Source organism: Euprymna scolopes, chromosome 46 (assembly GCF_053919585.1).
Source record: "Euprymna scolopes isolate OS-2025 chromosome 46, ASM5391958v1, whole genome shotgun sequence".
NCBI lineage: Eukaryota > Metazoa > Mollusca > Cephalopoda > Sepiida > Sepiolidae > Euprymna > Euprymna scolopes.
This window is the reverse complement of record NC_136527.1, coordinates 143,269,852-143,288,397: the sequence shown is the minus strand read 5'-3', so window position 1 is coordinate 143,288,397 and position 18,546 is coordinate 143,269,852. Positions and strand designations below refer to the sequence as shown.

The following is an 18,546-nucleotide window of genomic DNA, read 5'->3' as shown; positions in this document are numbered from 1 at the left end:
TTACTTAAGGGGGCAGTTTATCAGGAACTTGTTTATATTGGACTTGAAGACATCCAAGTTGTAGTCAGGTGGGAAGCAGGCAAACGGAAGAGAGTTCCACAGGCGTGCACTTCTAAGAAAGAAGCTTTGTTTATGGAATCAACGTTTTGATTTAGGCACAGATAAAGAGTGGGGAAAATTATTGACAGTGGTTTCAGCTAGATTGGTGTTTTTTGTGAAAGATTGGAGAGGGGGGACCAGAGATTGAAGCTCAGACGAGAATTTCTACTGGAAATAACGATAAAACGACAAGCTCGCAACATCCCTTCTGTTGGAGAGAGGTTGCAGGGAAGAGAAAAGGGCATCCCCCACTAGGCTACAAAGTCTATTTTGTACTCTGTCAAGGTAGGATAGGCTGTTTTTAGCAGCTCCTGGCCAGATATGGCAGCAGTACTCCATCCTTGGACGTACTTGGCTTTTATATAGATAGAGAATTGCATCAGTAGTGAGATATCTATTGGAACGGTAGAAGGATCCCACCATTTTTCCAGCGACCTTGGCAACAGATTTGATGTACGTGTTCCATTTCAGATCCGGAGTAAAGGTCAATCCCAGAAACTTGTCAAAACATGGAGCCTCCCCAAGTAAAGAGCCATCAATTTCAATCGATGACGTCACCAGCTTTGAATGCTACGGTTTTGCTTTTGCTTTCGATTCGAGCTGATGACACCCAAATACGTTTTTTCACTTTTTTTCACTATAATAATGTAATAATATAATAATGTAATAATATAATAATGTAATAATATAATAATGTAATAATATAATAATGTAATAATATAATAATGTAATAATATAATAATGTAATAATATAATAATGTAATAATATAATAATGTAATACTGTAATAATGTAATAATGTAATAATATAATAATATAATAATGTAATAATATAATAATGTAATAATATAATAATGTAATAATATAATAATGTAATAATATAATAATGTAATAATATAATAATGTAATAATATAATAATGTAATAATATAATAATGTAATAATATAATAATGTAATACTATAATAATGTAATAATATAATAATGTAATAATATAATAATGTAATAATATAATAATGTAATAATATAATAATGTAATACTATAATAATGTAATAATGTAATAATATAATAATGTAATAATATAATAATGTAATAATATAATAATGTAATAATATAATAATGTAATAATATAATAATGTAATAATATAATAATGTAATAATATAATAATGTAATAATATAATAATGTAATAATATAATAATGTAATACTATAATAATGTAATACTATAATAATGTAATAATATAATAATGTAATAATATAATAATGTAATAATATAATAATGTAATACTATAATAATATAATAATATAATAATGTAATAATATAATAATGTAATACTATAATAATGTAATAATATAATAATGTAATACTATAATAATGTAATACTATAATAATGTAATAATATAATAATGTAATACTATAATAATGTAAAAATATAATAATGTAATAATATAATAATGTAATACTATAATAATGTAATAATATAATAATGTAATACTATAATAATGTAATAATATAATAATGTAATAATATAATAATGTAATACTATAATAATGTAATAATATAATAATGTAATAATATAATAATGTAATAATATAATAATGTAATAATATAATAATGTAATAATATAATAATGTAATACTATAATAATGTAATAATATAATAATATAATAATGTAATAATATAATAATGTAATAATATAATAATGTAATAATATAATAATGTAATAATATAATAATGTAATAATATAATAATGTAATAATATAATAATGTAATAATATAATAATGTAATATAATAATGTAATAATATAATAATGTAATAATATAATAATGTAATAATATAATAATGTAATACTATAATAATGTAATACTATAATAATGTAATAATATAATAATGTAATAATATAATAATGTAATACTATAATAATGTAATAATATAATAATGTAATAATATAATAATGTAATAATATAATAATGTAATACTATAATAATGTAATACTATAATAATGTAATAATATAATAATGTAATAATATAATAATGTAATAATATAATAATGTAATAATATAATAATGTAATACTATAATAATGTAATACTATAATAATGTAATAATATAATAATGTAATACTATAATAATGTAATAATATAATAATGTAATACTATAATAATGTAATAATATAATAATGTAATAATATAATAATGTAATAATATAATAATGTAATACTATAATAATGTAATAATATAATAATGTAATACTATAATAATGTAATAATATAATAATGTAATAATATAATAATGTAATACTATAATAATGCAATAATATAATAATGTAATAATATAATAATGTAATAATATAATAATGTAATACTATAATAATGTAATAATATAATAATGTAATAATATAATAATGTAATACTATAATAATGTAATAATATAATAATGTAATAATATAATAATGCAATAATATAATAATGTAATAATATAATAATGTAATAATATAATAATGTAATACTATAATTATGTAATAATATAATAATGTAATAATATAATAATGTAATAATATAATAATGTAATAATATAATAATGTAATAATATAATAATGTAATACTATAATAATGTAATAATATAATAATGTAATAATATAATAATGTAATAATATAATAATGTAATACTATAATAATGTAATACTATAATAATGTAATAATATAATAATGTAATAATATAATAATGTAATACTATAATAATGTAATAATATAATAATGTAATAATATAATAATGTAATAATATAATAATGTAATACTATAATAATGTAATAATATAATAATGTAATAATATAATAATGTAATAATATAATAATGTAATAATATAATAATGTAATAATATAATAATGCAATAATATAATAATGTAATACTATAATAATGTAATAATATAATAATGTAATAATATAATAATGTAATAATATAATAATGTAATACTATAATAATGTAATAATATAATAATGTAATACTATAATAATGTAATACTATAATAATGTAATAATATAATAATGTAATACTATAATAATGTAATACTATAATAATGTAATAATATAATAATATATACAAAATCTGGACAGATTAAAATATCATATGTAAGCGTCCCATGCCACTAGTATAAATAGTTATTCATTTATATATGCTTTCTTGTTATATCTAGTAAACATTAAGCTTCTAAAACCGAATGTCAACAATGTATGTTTGTATATATGTATCAATTTAAAAATATCAGTTTGAAATCAAATCAATTAACGAACACAGCTGTGTTGCACTCACTCTCACCAGTTCAAGGAAATCTCACACATCAACATACAAATACGATAGCATGTGTTATTTATTTTGTGTGTCATGCGTACATCCGAGTGAATGTCGTTTAATTGTTATGAACTTCCATTTCTTGTAATAAATAATTTTACCAAAAATTCTTCATAAGTTTTGGTTTCGGTTTTGATTATAGCTGATGGCACTATTATTTTTTATATAAATATAAAAAAAAATAAAAATTTTATATAAATATTTTTATATAAATAATTATATCAAGAATTCTTCATAAGTTCTGGTTTCGGTTTCAATTATAATATATATACATATGTATATATATATATATATATATATATATATATATATATATATATATATATATATATGTATATATAATATATATACATATATATATATATATATATATATGTATATATAATATATATACATATATATATATATATGTATATTATATATATATATATATATATATATATATATATATATATATATATATACATATATTTGTTTATAAGTTTTTATTTCGGTTTCAATTCAAGCTAATGCACAAGTCATATGGATATATTTTTTTTATTTTTGAAATCGCTACTTTATAATATATAAAAATCGGCAGAACATTAACTCTATGATAATATATATGAAATCTGCAAGAATTTAAATATCATACTTAAGCGTACTTGATGACCGGGCTTTACCGGGCGTCCCTGCTAGCTTAGATAAATACTTTTGCAGTTTTAACAAAACAACTACAATAATATCAGAACGTCTCCATTTACATTGAACATCTACAGAATGGCAACATAAATATATTAAATATGACTGAGTCCCCTGAGGAATTTCCACATGTCCCGCTAGTCAATCAATAAATTTTCCCAAAATTTTAGTTTCTTTGCAGTTTTTTTATGGAAATTTTATTTCCCAACATTGTTCATGCTTGTTTTTTCTAACAAAATTTCTGTTTTTTTTGTTGAAAAATAAAATGGAAAAATAAAATTCAATATTAACATAAAAATATTGATTGTTCTGCGTAAACGAAACACGCCTGAAAAATGTCCAAAGTTTTGATATGTTGAAAGAAATATTGCTTTTTAAGATGAATAAATCTGAAATATTGAAAAAACGTATCTTTTCTTCAACAATATGACGATAGCCTCTAAGGTTTTCTTTGAGCTTAATATATTATTATTATTATTATTATTATTATTATTATTATTTTATCATTATCATTATTATTTATTATAATTATTATTTATTATTATTCGTTTTATTATTATTTATTATTATTATTATTTATTATTAATATTATTATTTATTATTACAATAATTATTTATTATTTTTATTTTATTATTATTATTATTATTGTTGTTATTTATTAATATTTTTATTAATATTATTATTTATTATTATTATTATAATTTAATAGTATTATTTATTATTATTTAATATTACCATTATTGTTTATTATTATTATTATTCAATATTATTATTATTATTATTTATGATTATCATATATCATTATTTATTATTATTATTATTATTATTATTATTATAATTTATTATTTATAATTATTATTTTTATTATTTTTTATTATTATTATTTATTATTATTATTTATTAGTAACATTATTATTATTATTATTATGTACTATTATTGTTATTATTATTATTTATTATTATTATGTATTATTATTTATCATTATTATTTATTATTATTAGTATTTATTGTTATTATTTATTTTATTTATTATAACTATTATCATTACTAATTATTTTATGATTATTTTTAGTATTTATAATTATTTATTATTATTACTTATCATTATATTTATTATTCTTCATATTAATATTATTATTACCATTTATATTTATTATTATTATTATTTATGATATTATTATTATTAATAATTATTATTATTATTTATTTAATTGTTATTTTTATTATTTTTTGTTATTATTACTTATTATTTTTTATTATTTATTATTATTCTTGTTATTATTTTTACTTATTATTATTGTTATAATTTATTATTATTTATTATTATTTAATGTTATTATTATTATAATAATTTATTATAATTATTTATTCTTATTTCTTCTTATTTTTATTATTATAACTTTTTATTATTAGTATTATTATAACTATTATTCATTATTTTTATTTATTATTATTATTATTAATTTTATTAATATTATTAATATTATTATTATTATTATTTATTATTATTATTATGATTCTTTATTTTTATTAATATTGCTACTATTTATTATTATTATTATTATTTATTATTATTATCATTATTTTTATTATAATTTATTATTATTATTTATTATTTTCATTTTATTATTATAATTATTATTAGTATTATTATTATTTATTATTATTATTGTTTATTATTATTTGTATTTTTATTGTAATTTTATTATTAATATTTATAATTATATATAATTATTATTAGTTATTATTATTTAATATTACCATTATTATTTTATTCCTTATTATTATCATTGTTTATTATTATGTATTATTACAATTTATCATTAATATTACTTATTATTATTTTTTATTATTATTATTATTGTTATTTATTATTTTTATTATTATTATGCTTTATTATTATTATTATTATTATTATTTATTATTATTATGATCAATATTTATTATTATTATTATTGCTTATTATTATTTTTATTTATTATTAATATTATTGTTATTAATATTTATTATTATTATTATTATTACTATTTATTATAATTATTTATCATTATATTTATCATTATTATTGTTGTTATGGTTTACTATTATTTAATCTTACTATTATTATTATTTATTATTTATTGTTATTTATTATTTTTATTGTTATTATTATTATAAATTATTATTATTATTGTTATTATTATTATTATTATTATTATTATTATTATTATTATTATTATTAATTATTGGTTATTATTATTATTATTTATTACTATGATATTTAATGTTATTTTCATTATTAGTATTAATGGTATTATTTTATTAATGTTATTATTTATTATTATTATTATTATTATTATTATCATTATTATTATAATTGTTTATTATGATTTTATTTAATCTTAGTATTATTATAACTTATTATTATTTACTATTTATTATTATTATTTATTAATATTATGTATTATTATTATTTATAATAATAATAATTATTATTATTATTTATAATTATTATTATTTATTATTAATATTATTATTATGATGATTATTATTATTATTATTATTTTTATTATTATTATTCATAATTATTATTGGTTATTATTATTAATAATATGATTATATGTTATTATTTTTATAAATTTATTTTATTATTAATATTTATTATTAAAATTATTGTTTATTATTATTATTATTTATTTATTATTCTTTTTATAACTCTCATTATAAATATATTACTAGTATTTATGATAATTATATTATTTATTTTTATCATTATTATTATTGTTATTATTTATCATTATAAATATTTTTATTATTATTTATTATTATAATTGTTAATTGTTATTATTTATTATTATTATTATTTAATTATATTATTTATCATTATAATTCTTTATTATTATTATTCATAATAAATAAATAATAATAATAAATTTATTTTTATTATTTATTCTTATTATTTATTATTGTTCTTGTTATTATTATTCATTATTTATCATTTATTATTATTTTATATTGTTTTATTTACTTTTCATTATTATTATTATTATTATTATTATTATTATTATTATTATTATTGGTATTATTGTTACTATTATTATTTTATTATTTATTATTGTTATTATTATTCTTTATAATTATTATTATTATTATTATTATTATTATTTATTATTATTGTTTATTATTATTTATTATTATTTGTATTATTATTATTAAATTATTATTTACTATTTTAAATATTATTTATTATTATTATTACTATTTATTGTTATTATTTTTATTATTACTCTTGATTCTTATTGTTATTTATTATTATTATTTATTTTTTTTATTATTATTATTATTATTTATTATTTATTATTGTTTATTATTTATTATTATTATTATTTTAATTTTAAATATTGTTCATCATTATTATTTATTATTCATTCTTTTCTTCTTATTATTTATTTTTATTATTATCATCATTATTATTATTATTGTTTATTTTTAACATTATTATTTATTATTATTATTTATTTTATTATTATTTATTATTATTTATTATTATCATAATTATTTATTATTATGTATTATTATAATTTATTATAATTATTTATCATTATTATTTATTATTATTATTATTATTATTATTATTATTATTTATTTATTTATTTATTTTTATATGGTCTCACGTCAGATGGGTGTCCCACTGGTCAACAGGGTGGGTCCTGTCGTCATCATACAACTGTTCGAAATTCTGAGGATGTGGCTGGATATAGGGGGAGTGAGAATTGCCAGAGAGGGTACCAAGACACGAAGGGAGTTGGAACAGGAAATGTAAAAAAACATGGACGGATGATGAAAGAAGAGTACTGTGGGAATGCTTTGTAAGAAATGGAAGTACAAAATCTGGTGGATATATCCGAAAAATGAAGGAAGAATGGAAATCGAGAGAAGGAGGAGCTAGAAGTGTCACGAGTTTTGTATTCCAGTTAAAACAAATTAAAAATAACAACCTACTTTCAGTGATTGCAAAAGAAGAGATTGAATGGATGGTTAGGAATGAAATGAATAACGAAAGTAAAATTGATGAAACTATCTCTGATGAAAGAACTGAGAGAGTGGAAGTGCAGAAGGGAAATGTAAACGATGATGGGAGGCGAACAACTGAGGAGGTATGGAATCCTATGGTTAGGGGAAGTAATGAGAAAGAGTTTGAAGGATCTAAGGCAGATGAGATCATTGACTCTGAGACAATGGAGCCAGTGAAAGGAGCAGATGTATGGAAAAGTGGTGATGAAGTTCGAACTTTGACTTCTCTAAAAAAAGTACTTCAGAAGTTAAGAGAGGTTCTTCTTAGAGACGATATCATAGAGATTCCAAGTATGAAGAGTAGTGATAGGCGGAAGGTGAAAAACGAGGTAAAAATAATTCAAGGAGTAATTCACAACATCATAAGAAAGAACATATCGATTACGGAATTAACAGGCTTCTATATGCAGTGTCATACGTTATTGTGAATCGTCTTGGCTTATTACAGAAGAAAAAGGGAGAAATGAAGGATAGAAGGCCACACTAGCAGAGGCGGCTTGAAGAAAGTATTAAACGGTGGCGGAAAGACATTGGTAGAATCGAAGAAATAAGAAAAGGAGTTAAACTAGGACAGAAAGCTAAGGACGAGCTTGAAAGGAGGTATAGATTGGTGGAAAAAGGAACGATGAACGTTCTAACAATGTTGAAAGAGAAGGTCCACACGGGTGGTATGAAAATTAGGAACTTTGTTGGAAAAAGTGTTGCATTTCAGCAGAACAACCTTTTCCGGAACAATCAGTCTCCACTGTATAAAGAATTAAATGGTAGTAAACAAGCGGGAAATAACAACACTCCAAATGCAAAAGATGCCAGGAAGTTCTGGAGTGGGATTTGGTCTGTCGAAGGGCGATGTAATGAGAAGGCTAGCAGGTTGAGAGAGGTCAGAGAAAGGCTATCAGAAATGCAGCAGATGAAGAACATTGAGATAACCATCAATGACGTTAAAGCTGGCATACGAAGGATGACAAACTAGAAGGCACCTAGTCCAGATGGAGTGATGGGCTTCTGGTTTAAACAGTTTCCACCTATAGCTGCTGCTCTGCAAAGGGTTGTAGAGTCGGGAGATGTCCCTGATTGGCTTGTGAAGGGAATAACAACACTGATTAGGAAAGATCCTGCAAAAGGAACAGATGCCAATAATTATAGACCAATTACATGTCTGCCATTGATGTGGAAACTGTTGACTGGAATATTTGCGGAGAAAATTTATGAACATCTAGAGAATAATGGTGTTTTTCCTGACGAACAAAAGGGGTGCCGGAAAGGCTCAAGAGGTACTAAAGAGCAACTACTAATTGATAAAGCAATAATGCAGGATGTGAAGAAGAAGAGAAATCTGAGCGTAGCATGGATCGATTACAGAAAGGCTTATGACATGGTTCCTCATTCATGGATACGTGAAAATGATGATGAAGATTGCTGAGAATGTGGTAGGGCTTTTGGAGACAAGTATGGCTCAATGGAAAACGGTGCTGACAGCGAGGAGATGGGGCAGGTTGGCATTAAACGTGGGATATTTCAAGGAGATTCATTATTGCCACTTCTTTTTGTAATGATAATGATGCCACTGAGCATCCTCTTGAAGATAGAAAAACTGGGGTATAACTTTGGATCTGGAGACAAACACCTCAACCATCTACTGTTTATGGATGATTTGAAAATATTCGGTAGAAATGAAAAGGAAATGGAGAGACTGGTAGAACTTGTGGGGACATACTCAGGAGACATTGGGATGGAGTTTGGGATTAGTAAATGTGTGGTGCTGGTGATGAAAAGAGGAGTAAAGGTTCATTCGAATGGAATAGTGCTGCCAAATGGAGAAATCATGAAAGCAATAGAAGATACAGGGTATAAGTATTTAGGAGTGCTGGAGGGTGTAGGCATCCTGAACAGAGAAATGAAAGAAAAAGTCAGGAAGGAGTATTTTAGAAGAGTGAAACTAATTGAAAAGTCGAAACTGTATGGAGGAAATCTAACGAAAGCAGTAAATGCATGGGCAGTCAGTGTTTTGAGATATAGTGTGGGAATTTTAGAATGGTCTGACAAGGATTTGCATGCCATGGATATCAAAACAAGAAAAGTTTTAGCAATGTTTGGTATATTTCACATTCGAAGTAGCATAGCAAGGCTGTATCAAAAGAGGAAAGATGGTGGGAGAGGATTGAAAAGGAGTAATTCACAACATCATAAGAAAGAACATATTGATTTACGTTAGAACCGAGGAGATGTCGTTGAAGGAGCATGTGGTTAGAAGTGAGGAGTGGATGTTTAAGGTTGTGGCCAATGAAGTGGAGGTATGTGAGACCAAGGCTGATTATGTGAAACGTATGGATAGAGAAAGGGTAGAGGAACCGGCTAGGAAGAAAAGGCATGGAAGGTTCTTCAGTACTCTTAGTAGAAGTGGCTGATGAAAGATCATGGCAATGGCTTAGAGCTGGGTATCTGGATAAGAAGCTTTTGTTTGTGCAGCACAAGAGCAGGCATTAGGAACACGATTGTTCAAAAAAGTGGTTCTAGGAGAGGAAATTGCTGCAGAATGCCAGATTTGTGGTAAGACCTCAGAATCAATTGCGCATCTTGCAGCAGAGTGTAGTAGACTGGCCCAGAGAGAGTACCGCAAAAGACACGATCGCATGGGACTCCGGATATATTAGGAGGTGTGTAAGAGGGTTGGGCTGAAGTGTGCTGGAAAATGGTTTGAGGAGGTGCCTGATGAAGTGAGAACAAGTGAGGATGGCAAGGTAGAGGTATGGTGAGACAAAAGTGTCATAACAACCAAGCAATTGGAACATAATCGTCCGGATTTGGTCGTCATTGACAAGGTCTCAAAAAACTGGCAGATTGTAGACTTCTCAGTACCTTGGGACAGGAATGTGAGAGAGAAGGAGAATGAGAAGTGGAGCAATTATGCTCCATTGGCCTTGGAGATAAGGCGTATACATGGGGTTAAAACACAAATAATCCCGGTCGTAGTTGGTACACTAGGAGTAGTATCAAGTCATCTGGAAGGACAATTGAAAAAACTACAAATCCCCGATGTTTTAGGTGGCCTTCAAACCTCTGCAATTATAGGTACCACCAACATCCTTAGGAAAACCCTTGATCTTTGAAGCTCTTGGTTTGAAGCCGAGATTAAGGGAAATCTTCTGGAAATTAATCACATCCCTTTCCAGAGAGACGTTCATAAGCGAAATCAGAATTATTATTATTATTATTATTATTATTATTATTATTATTATTATTATTACATACATTTGCTAATTGTCAGGATATCCACAAAGCCAGTTTAATATAGATAGTATTGTTTATTGCGATGATGGCGGCTGTGCTGCTGATTGTTGCGGAGATGGTGACAATAACGATCGCAATCCTTGAGGCCTGGACCCACACTGATGCTGCTGTGGGTATCCAGTTGAATTTATACTTCACACGTGGATATAATTAAAGATCCTTGGGTAGTAGGGAGTTCTTTTTTATCTGAGATTGTGTTAGTTTTTGTGTCTTTACTAATGATAAGGAGTTCAGGGCGTATGTTTACTTGTCCATTTCAGATTAATGCTGATAATTTTGTGGACATATTCAAGTAACAATTATACTCCCACGGTGTCCCTTAAATTAATTATTCGTGCCAATACACATCCTGAGAGGCTCTGAACTGTGATGTTCACACTTCAGACTTGATTGTTTTTAAACTGAATGATCCTTTCCTAGTATTTTTCTTGCTAAAATTGTGGACACAGAAAAGACAGTCTGTGATGCCCTCATATATGTTAAATATGCCCGATTGGTTTACATCAACAAACACGTTTTGTTCCAACATCATCGTTGCTGTCGCTATTGCTGGTTCTGCTAATTCTGCATTTTATTGTTATTTTCATGTTTGGAGAGACATGCATTCGCATTTCATTGTATTTCAAGGTTTCTTAAAAAAATCTTTGATGGTTAATCAATGTATATCAGATAACCAATAATACGATGCCTCCATTCAGTCTCAAAAGACAAAGGATACATCCTGCAGGGGCAGTACCGTGTGTAATTGTGAGGTAAGATTTGCGCAATATCCAACCAAACCTCTCCTGAATCGATATTGTTTGAGTCCAATGGCAAGGAGAAGTTCAGAACGATTGGAAGCAATGCCGAGATAAGCAGAGAGCACATACAGCACATGGAAGTCTCAAATGGTCACCCATTTAGTACTGACCAGGTTCAACGTTGCTTAACTTCAGCGATCCAGCAGGAACTGGTGTGTTAACGTGATTATGCTGTATATAACCAATAATATATTCTGTGTTACTAAAAAAAAAAAAAACAAAAGAATCATTCATGGATATTTATTATGATGACGTCACAATGCTGTAATTTGACAAGCTCTTCCTTATAGTCATGAAAGGGTTAGCAGAAATCTTTCCTTGGTTTCTATGAGTTCTTCAAAAACTATACATTAATATATTAATATCCTGTATGCAATTCAATTCTTATCTTTTCTTTTTTTATTTTCTTCCTTTGAAGATTATAATGCTGGGTATGGGGCAGCCAAACCAGCAGCCAACATTCTACTGCTTTTTATTGAAACTAACCGAGAGCTCTTTTTAGTATCCTTGGTGTTCCCTTAAGTGCAATTGTCTGGATCTCTTTTGCACTTGGTTCACCAGGAATATTAGTCAGGTAGGACTTCAGGTTTTTCTTCATAAGCCCTGTGGCACCTATAATAACTGGTATGATTGATATCTCCCTAAGATTCCAATTTCTTTTCATATCATACATGAAACCTTGATATTTGGTCTGTTTCTCCCTTTCAGCTCTGTTCAGACCGCCATCATTAGGAACACTCACTTCAACCAAGGTTGCAACTTTCTCTGACTTATTCCATATAACTATGTCAGGTTTGACAGCAGCATTTTCAAGGTAGGTGGCTGTAGGGATTACATGGTCGTAATGTCCGGTATATAAGTCATTTCCAACTGTTCTTTCAGGTTGATGTTCCCAGGATTTGCTGCTACATTGGATGTTTTATTGTTTACAGATGGTCCAGTGGATGCACTTACACATATGTACATTAAATTAAGGTTTTCTGGCATTCAAAATTCCAAAAATGTTTATTATGATGACGTCACAATGCTGTAATTTGACAAGCTGTTCCTTTTAGTCATAAAGGGTTAGAGGCAATCTTTTCTTGGTTTCTATAAGCTCTTCTCCAAAAATTATACATTTATATTAATATTTTTGTCTTTTTGTTTTATTTTACTTTATTAGAAGTTCTCAGAAATCAAGGGACCCACAACCTGGGGCTAACACCTGAACTCTATATGAAATACATAGATATTGGAATGTTCCACTTAAGTTCTTTATATCTCAAACACTGAGTTAGTAAAGAAATTGAGAACATAATTTTCCTCTCCCCAATTAACCATTTTTATACGTTGTAGTATATCTTTCATTTTGGTCTCTTGGTCTTACTGGATTCCAGGACAAGAATTTATCTAGTCTGGTGGAGTATCCAGCTTCATGCAGTTACTTGAGGTAATATCACTTGGAGAAGGTGCACCATTCGTCGGAAAAACTACTGTAAGTTAGCCATAGTTAGGAGATCTTATTTGGGCAGCGAATACTATGTGATTTTGAATATTTGGTCAGGATTTACTTGTATTGAAAAAGTATCCTCATGCCAGGTTGTTCTGACAAACCCTTGTACAGAGAGACTTTAGACACTCGAGGACAGTGTCTGGTAGGCATTCAAGTTCTCTCCCTTACTATTCTTTTTTTTTTTTTAGTTTTCTTCCTTTGAATATTGTAACGCTAGGTATGGGGCAGCCAAACCAACTGTCAACATTGCCCTGGTTTTCATTAAAACCAACCGAGAGCTCTTTTTAGTATCCTCGCTGTTCCTTTAGCCAATTTTTTGATATTTGTCGTCCGAGAGATTGAGCTTTAAAATGATACTGGTCTTGTGAGGATCAGTCATGTGTGTCAATAGTTTTTGGCAACATACAAACACATTTTGCTTTTTATATATTAAACTAGCAGGGGTACTTGGCGTTGCCTGGGTGTGGAGAGGTATGGGGGGAGTTAAAATAACAGTAGGAAGCACTTTGCCCAGGTTCACGTCCTGGAGAGGACACTTCATTGTCGCTGCTCCAGCAACAGAAACAACAGTTACAAGTTATAAGCATATTGGCATTAGCTTGGACGCTACGGGTTGTCTCTGATGGTGGGAGGAATCACCAAAATCCCGACTAGTCAGCCGCCGCCGAGCAGCCCCCGGTCAATTAGATGCTGACTTGCCATGGTCTGTTTGCTTCATTGGGTGACTGAAGCTAGGACAAAATCAGAAAAGCAGATCAGAAACTGTGCATCTGCCAAAACTAAATCTTTAAAATTTTCAAAGCCGTCAGTGCTGAGACTGGCAATTTGGAATGTTAGGACTTTCAAATGATCTCCAGCATATTGATGAATCAAGAAAGACAGCTATCATAAACCGCGAGTTAAAGAGGCTCAACATTGATATTGCAGCCCTGCAGGAGACAAGATTTGCAGACTGGCAGCATCAGAGAACAGGATTACACTTTTTTCTGGCAAGGCAAGGAACCAAAGGAGCCACACCTACACAGTGTTAGACTCGCAGTGAAGAACAGCCAACTGTCCGCAGTTAAACTTCTATCGAAAGGCACACCAAGAATCCTCCCTATGTGTCTCTCCAGCAAATCAGGCCGAGTGAATATCCTGAGTATCTACGCTCCCACTCTCAACTCTAGTGCTGAGGTGTAAGGACGAGTTCTATGAGGAGCCGGAGAGCACCATAAAGACAATTCCTGCCTCAGATAAACTATACTTCCTCAGTGATTTCAATGCTTGTATCGGAGCCGACCGTGACTCCTGGCCTCATTGCATCGGTCATTTTGGCATCAGCAAGAGGAACAAAAATCGACAAAGACTCAATGTGTACATCCAATGACTTATGTATCACAAACACATTCTTCCAAACAAAGCATATCGCAGAGTGTCTCTCCCTCTCTCTTCTTCTCTAACTCCCTCTCTTTCTCCCGTCCTCTCTCTCTCTCTCTCTGTCTCTCTCATTGGCACCAAGTGGATCTCATCATTACCAGAAGAAACTCGCTGAATTGTGTCGAAAATGCTTGCAGCTTCCACACGCTAGTTGCAGCTAAAGTCTCTATCAAACCTAAGAAAATCTACAAAAACACCAAGCAAAAAGGATGACCTTGCATAAATATAGCCTTCACCTCCTTTCCCAATGCATGCGCATGCTTTGCAGACTCACTCCAGGAAGCCTTAAAAGACTGTCCAACTAATACAGCAGATGAGAGATGGGGGCACATTCATGAGGCCATCTACAACTCTGCTATGGACACCTTTGGTAAGCAGGAGAAAAAGAATCCAGACTGGTTTGAAGCAGGGATCACTCAACTAGAACCAGTTTATCTCAGCTAAATGGGTTGCGCTGCTTGAGTATAAAGGAGACACTTCCAAGAAGACACTCGTTGCATCCAGGAAGGCCAAAAGTGACGCCAGACGCTGCACCAACGAATACTGGCTGAACCTATGTAGCAGCATCCAACTTTCTGTTGAGGAAACGTTCATGTGGGACTGAAGGTGGCCTTCGGCCCAAGAATAGTTAAGACTGCACCACTGAAGTCGGAATCACGCAACATGATCACGAACTGCGGAAAGCAGATGGAGAGATGAGCTGAATACTGTAAGCAGCTATACTCACATGAGAATACCGTCACTAACGCAGCAATTAAAGGCATCGCACCCTTGTCAGCCATTGATTGATAATCCCCCTTCCCTTGACGAACTCACTGAAGCCATTGACACCCTTGCTAGTGATAAAGCTCCAGGTGGTGCTGGCATTCCACCTGAAATCATCAAGGCTGACAAAAATATATTTCTCCTTGATCATTTCTATCAACTTCTGCTCCAGTGCTGGCAAGAGGATTCGGTTGTGCAAGATATGTGTGACACCAACATTACAACGCTTTTTGTAAATAAAGGTGATCGCGATGATTGTAATAAAGACCATGGTATCTCTCTTCTCAGCATTGTCGAAAAGGTCTTCACTCGTGTTGTATTAAAAAGATTCCAGTCACTTGCAGAGAGAGTTTACCCAGAGGTGCAATGTGGTTTTAGAGCAGAAAAGTCAACCATTGATATGGTATTCTCCTTATGACAACTTGAGGAGAAGCGTTGAGAGCAGAGGAAACCACTGTACCTCGCTTTTATTGATCTCACAAAGGTATTTGACCTCGTTCGCAAGAACGGCCTCTTTGTGCTACTACAAAAATAGGATGCCCCCCCTAAACTTCTGAGAATGATAACATCTTTTCATGAAGACATGAAGTGTCAAATTCAGAATCTTTTCCCATCCTCAGTGTTGTTAAAGCAGGGTTGTGTTCTTGCTCCAACTTTTTTGACATATTTTCTTACTTCTGCCACTATACGCTTTTCAGGAAACTGAAGTTGGCGTCTATATTCGCACAAGAGGAGATGGAAGCCTTTTCAGCCTGGCCTGTCTACATGCCAAAACTAAAGTCTGCATGACCCTCATCAGATGAAACAGCATTAGTCGCCCATTCTGAGGAAGCCCTCCAGCAACTCATTGAGCACCTCGCCCATGCTTGCAATGAGTTTGGTCTGACAATAAGCCTCAAAAAAACATATGTCATGGCTCAAGATGGCTAGGGTGCATCGTTTACATGCAGGATGGCTGAATCCCTAAAGACATCCTGTATGGCGAGCTCTCAGTTGGCAGCAGACCAACCAGTAGACCACTCCTCAGATTTAAGGATGTGTACAAAAGGGACTTAAAATCCGGCAACATTTTGACCTTGAATCCTATGCAGCAGACCGTGATTCCTGGAGGGTCAAAGTCAAGAAATGTGTCTGGCTGAACGAGGAGAGAAGAGTTGAACAGTGTGAGGAGAAGAGAGGCAGGCGCAAAAGGACAGCAGCAGCAGCATCGGCAGAACATAACAGAGGGTATCCTTGCGAGAAATGCAACAGAATCTGCCGCTTCTGCATCGGTCTGCTCAGTCACAGCAACAGTTGCCACCAATGATGACAATCTTCAAGCGCGATTCTCCATCGTCTATTTAGACAGAAGGATGCCAACAACAACAACAATTGCCAGAATACATTTAACGCTAATAATAATAAGCAAATCTCTTTGGAAAATTTTACCTGTATAAATAAAACAATAGATGTTATGTGTGTGTGCATTTGGATTCTTAATTTTTTTTTTTTTTTTTTACAAAGGAGTCACCACTTATCAAGACCCAGAGGCCGCTTGAGGACAAGGGTTAATAAGTGTACAGCGGTCGCATCAGTCTGCTCAGTCACAGCAACAGTTGCCACCACTCATGACAACCTTTAGGCGCGATTCTCCATCGTCTATCTAGATGGAAGGACGCCAATAAAAAGGAACCCCAGGTGAAGAGAGGTATTAAAAAAAATGGTAGTAGCAGGAAGGAGGGGAATCAAAACAACAGTACGCAGCCAGGGTGAAGAGAGGTGTTAAAAAAAGTGCTAATAGGCAGGCAGGCTTGAACCCGTGACGCGAAGGCAGAAAAGAAAGTGAAAGAAAATCTGACGTCTTAGTCGATGCTGCATGATGTGACCGGAACGTTCAAATTAAGTGAAGCAAATTAAGCATTTTAAAGTTCGACCCTTCGGAGGACAAATATCAAAAAATTGGCCCAAAACATTAATTCCTTCACCCTAAACTGGACAGTTGTAAAAACAAGGAGGGGTCGTTTTTTATGTCACCATTTTTGCAAGTTGGATTGCCAACTGATATGATAACTTGCAAAAATGGTGATACAAAAAAAACGACCCCTCCTTGTAAAAAACTGCCCAGTTTAGGGTGAAGGAATTAATGTTTTTGGCCAATTTTTTTTTTATTTGGCATCCGAAGGATCGAGGTTTAAAATGATATCATTTTGATCAGGTTCTGTCGCCTTTGTCAAAAGTTTCTGTGAGACACACATACACACATTTTGCCCTTTATTTAAATAGATTTCAGAATTAATTCATTGATATATTTAGGCGAGTGGAAAGAAACTTTGTTCATGGAATCTGTGATTAGATTTAGGCACAGATAGAGAGTGGGAGAAATCGTTTATAGTGGTTGTAACTAGTTAAGTGTTTTTTGTGAAAGTTTGGCAAGGGGGAACATAGATTGGCGTTCAGACGAGCACTTGCCATAAAAATAATGAGAGTAGAGACGAACAATGTCTCTTCTGTACGAAAGAGAAGGAAAGAGAAAAGGGCATCACCTACTAGGTTTCAAGACTTTTGAACTCCATCAAGGTTGGATGGGGCATACTGAGCAGCTCCTATCCAGATGTAGCA

At 29.3% G+C, this 18,546-nt stretch overlaps 2 protein-coding genes across 2 annotated transcripts in view; both read left to right on the top strand.

Moving 5' to 3' along the window:
* The window catches only part of LOC145271176 (histone-lysine N-methyltransferase SETMAR-like), a 43,183-nt gene extending 30,101 nt beyond the window's left edge, over window positions 1-13,082 (top strand). The window contains exon 3 of the mRNA XM_080126703.1: window positions 12,981-13,082. Coding sequence (XP_079982829.1) covers window positions 12,981-13,041 — 61 coding nt within the window. The 3' untranslated portion in view covers window positions 13,042-13,082. The remainder of the gene's footprint in view (window positions 1-12,980) is intronic.
* Window positions 13,083-15,910: 2,828 nt separating this feature from the next.
* Window positions 15,911-16,366, top strand: LOC145270225 (uncharacterized). The gene has a single exon (XM_080125857.1). The coding sequence runs from the start codon at window positions 15,911-15,913 to the stop codon at window positions 16,364-16,366; it is 456 nt and encodes a 151-aa protein (XP_079981983.1).
* Window positions 16,367-18,546: the final 2,180 nt, after the last annotated feature.

Excerpts from the sequence above, each read along its gene's own strand:
- LOC145270225 (XM_080125857.1), top strand. The coding sequence starts at position 15,911 with ATGAGAATACCGTCACTAACGCAGCAATTAAAGGCATCGCACCCTTGT.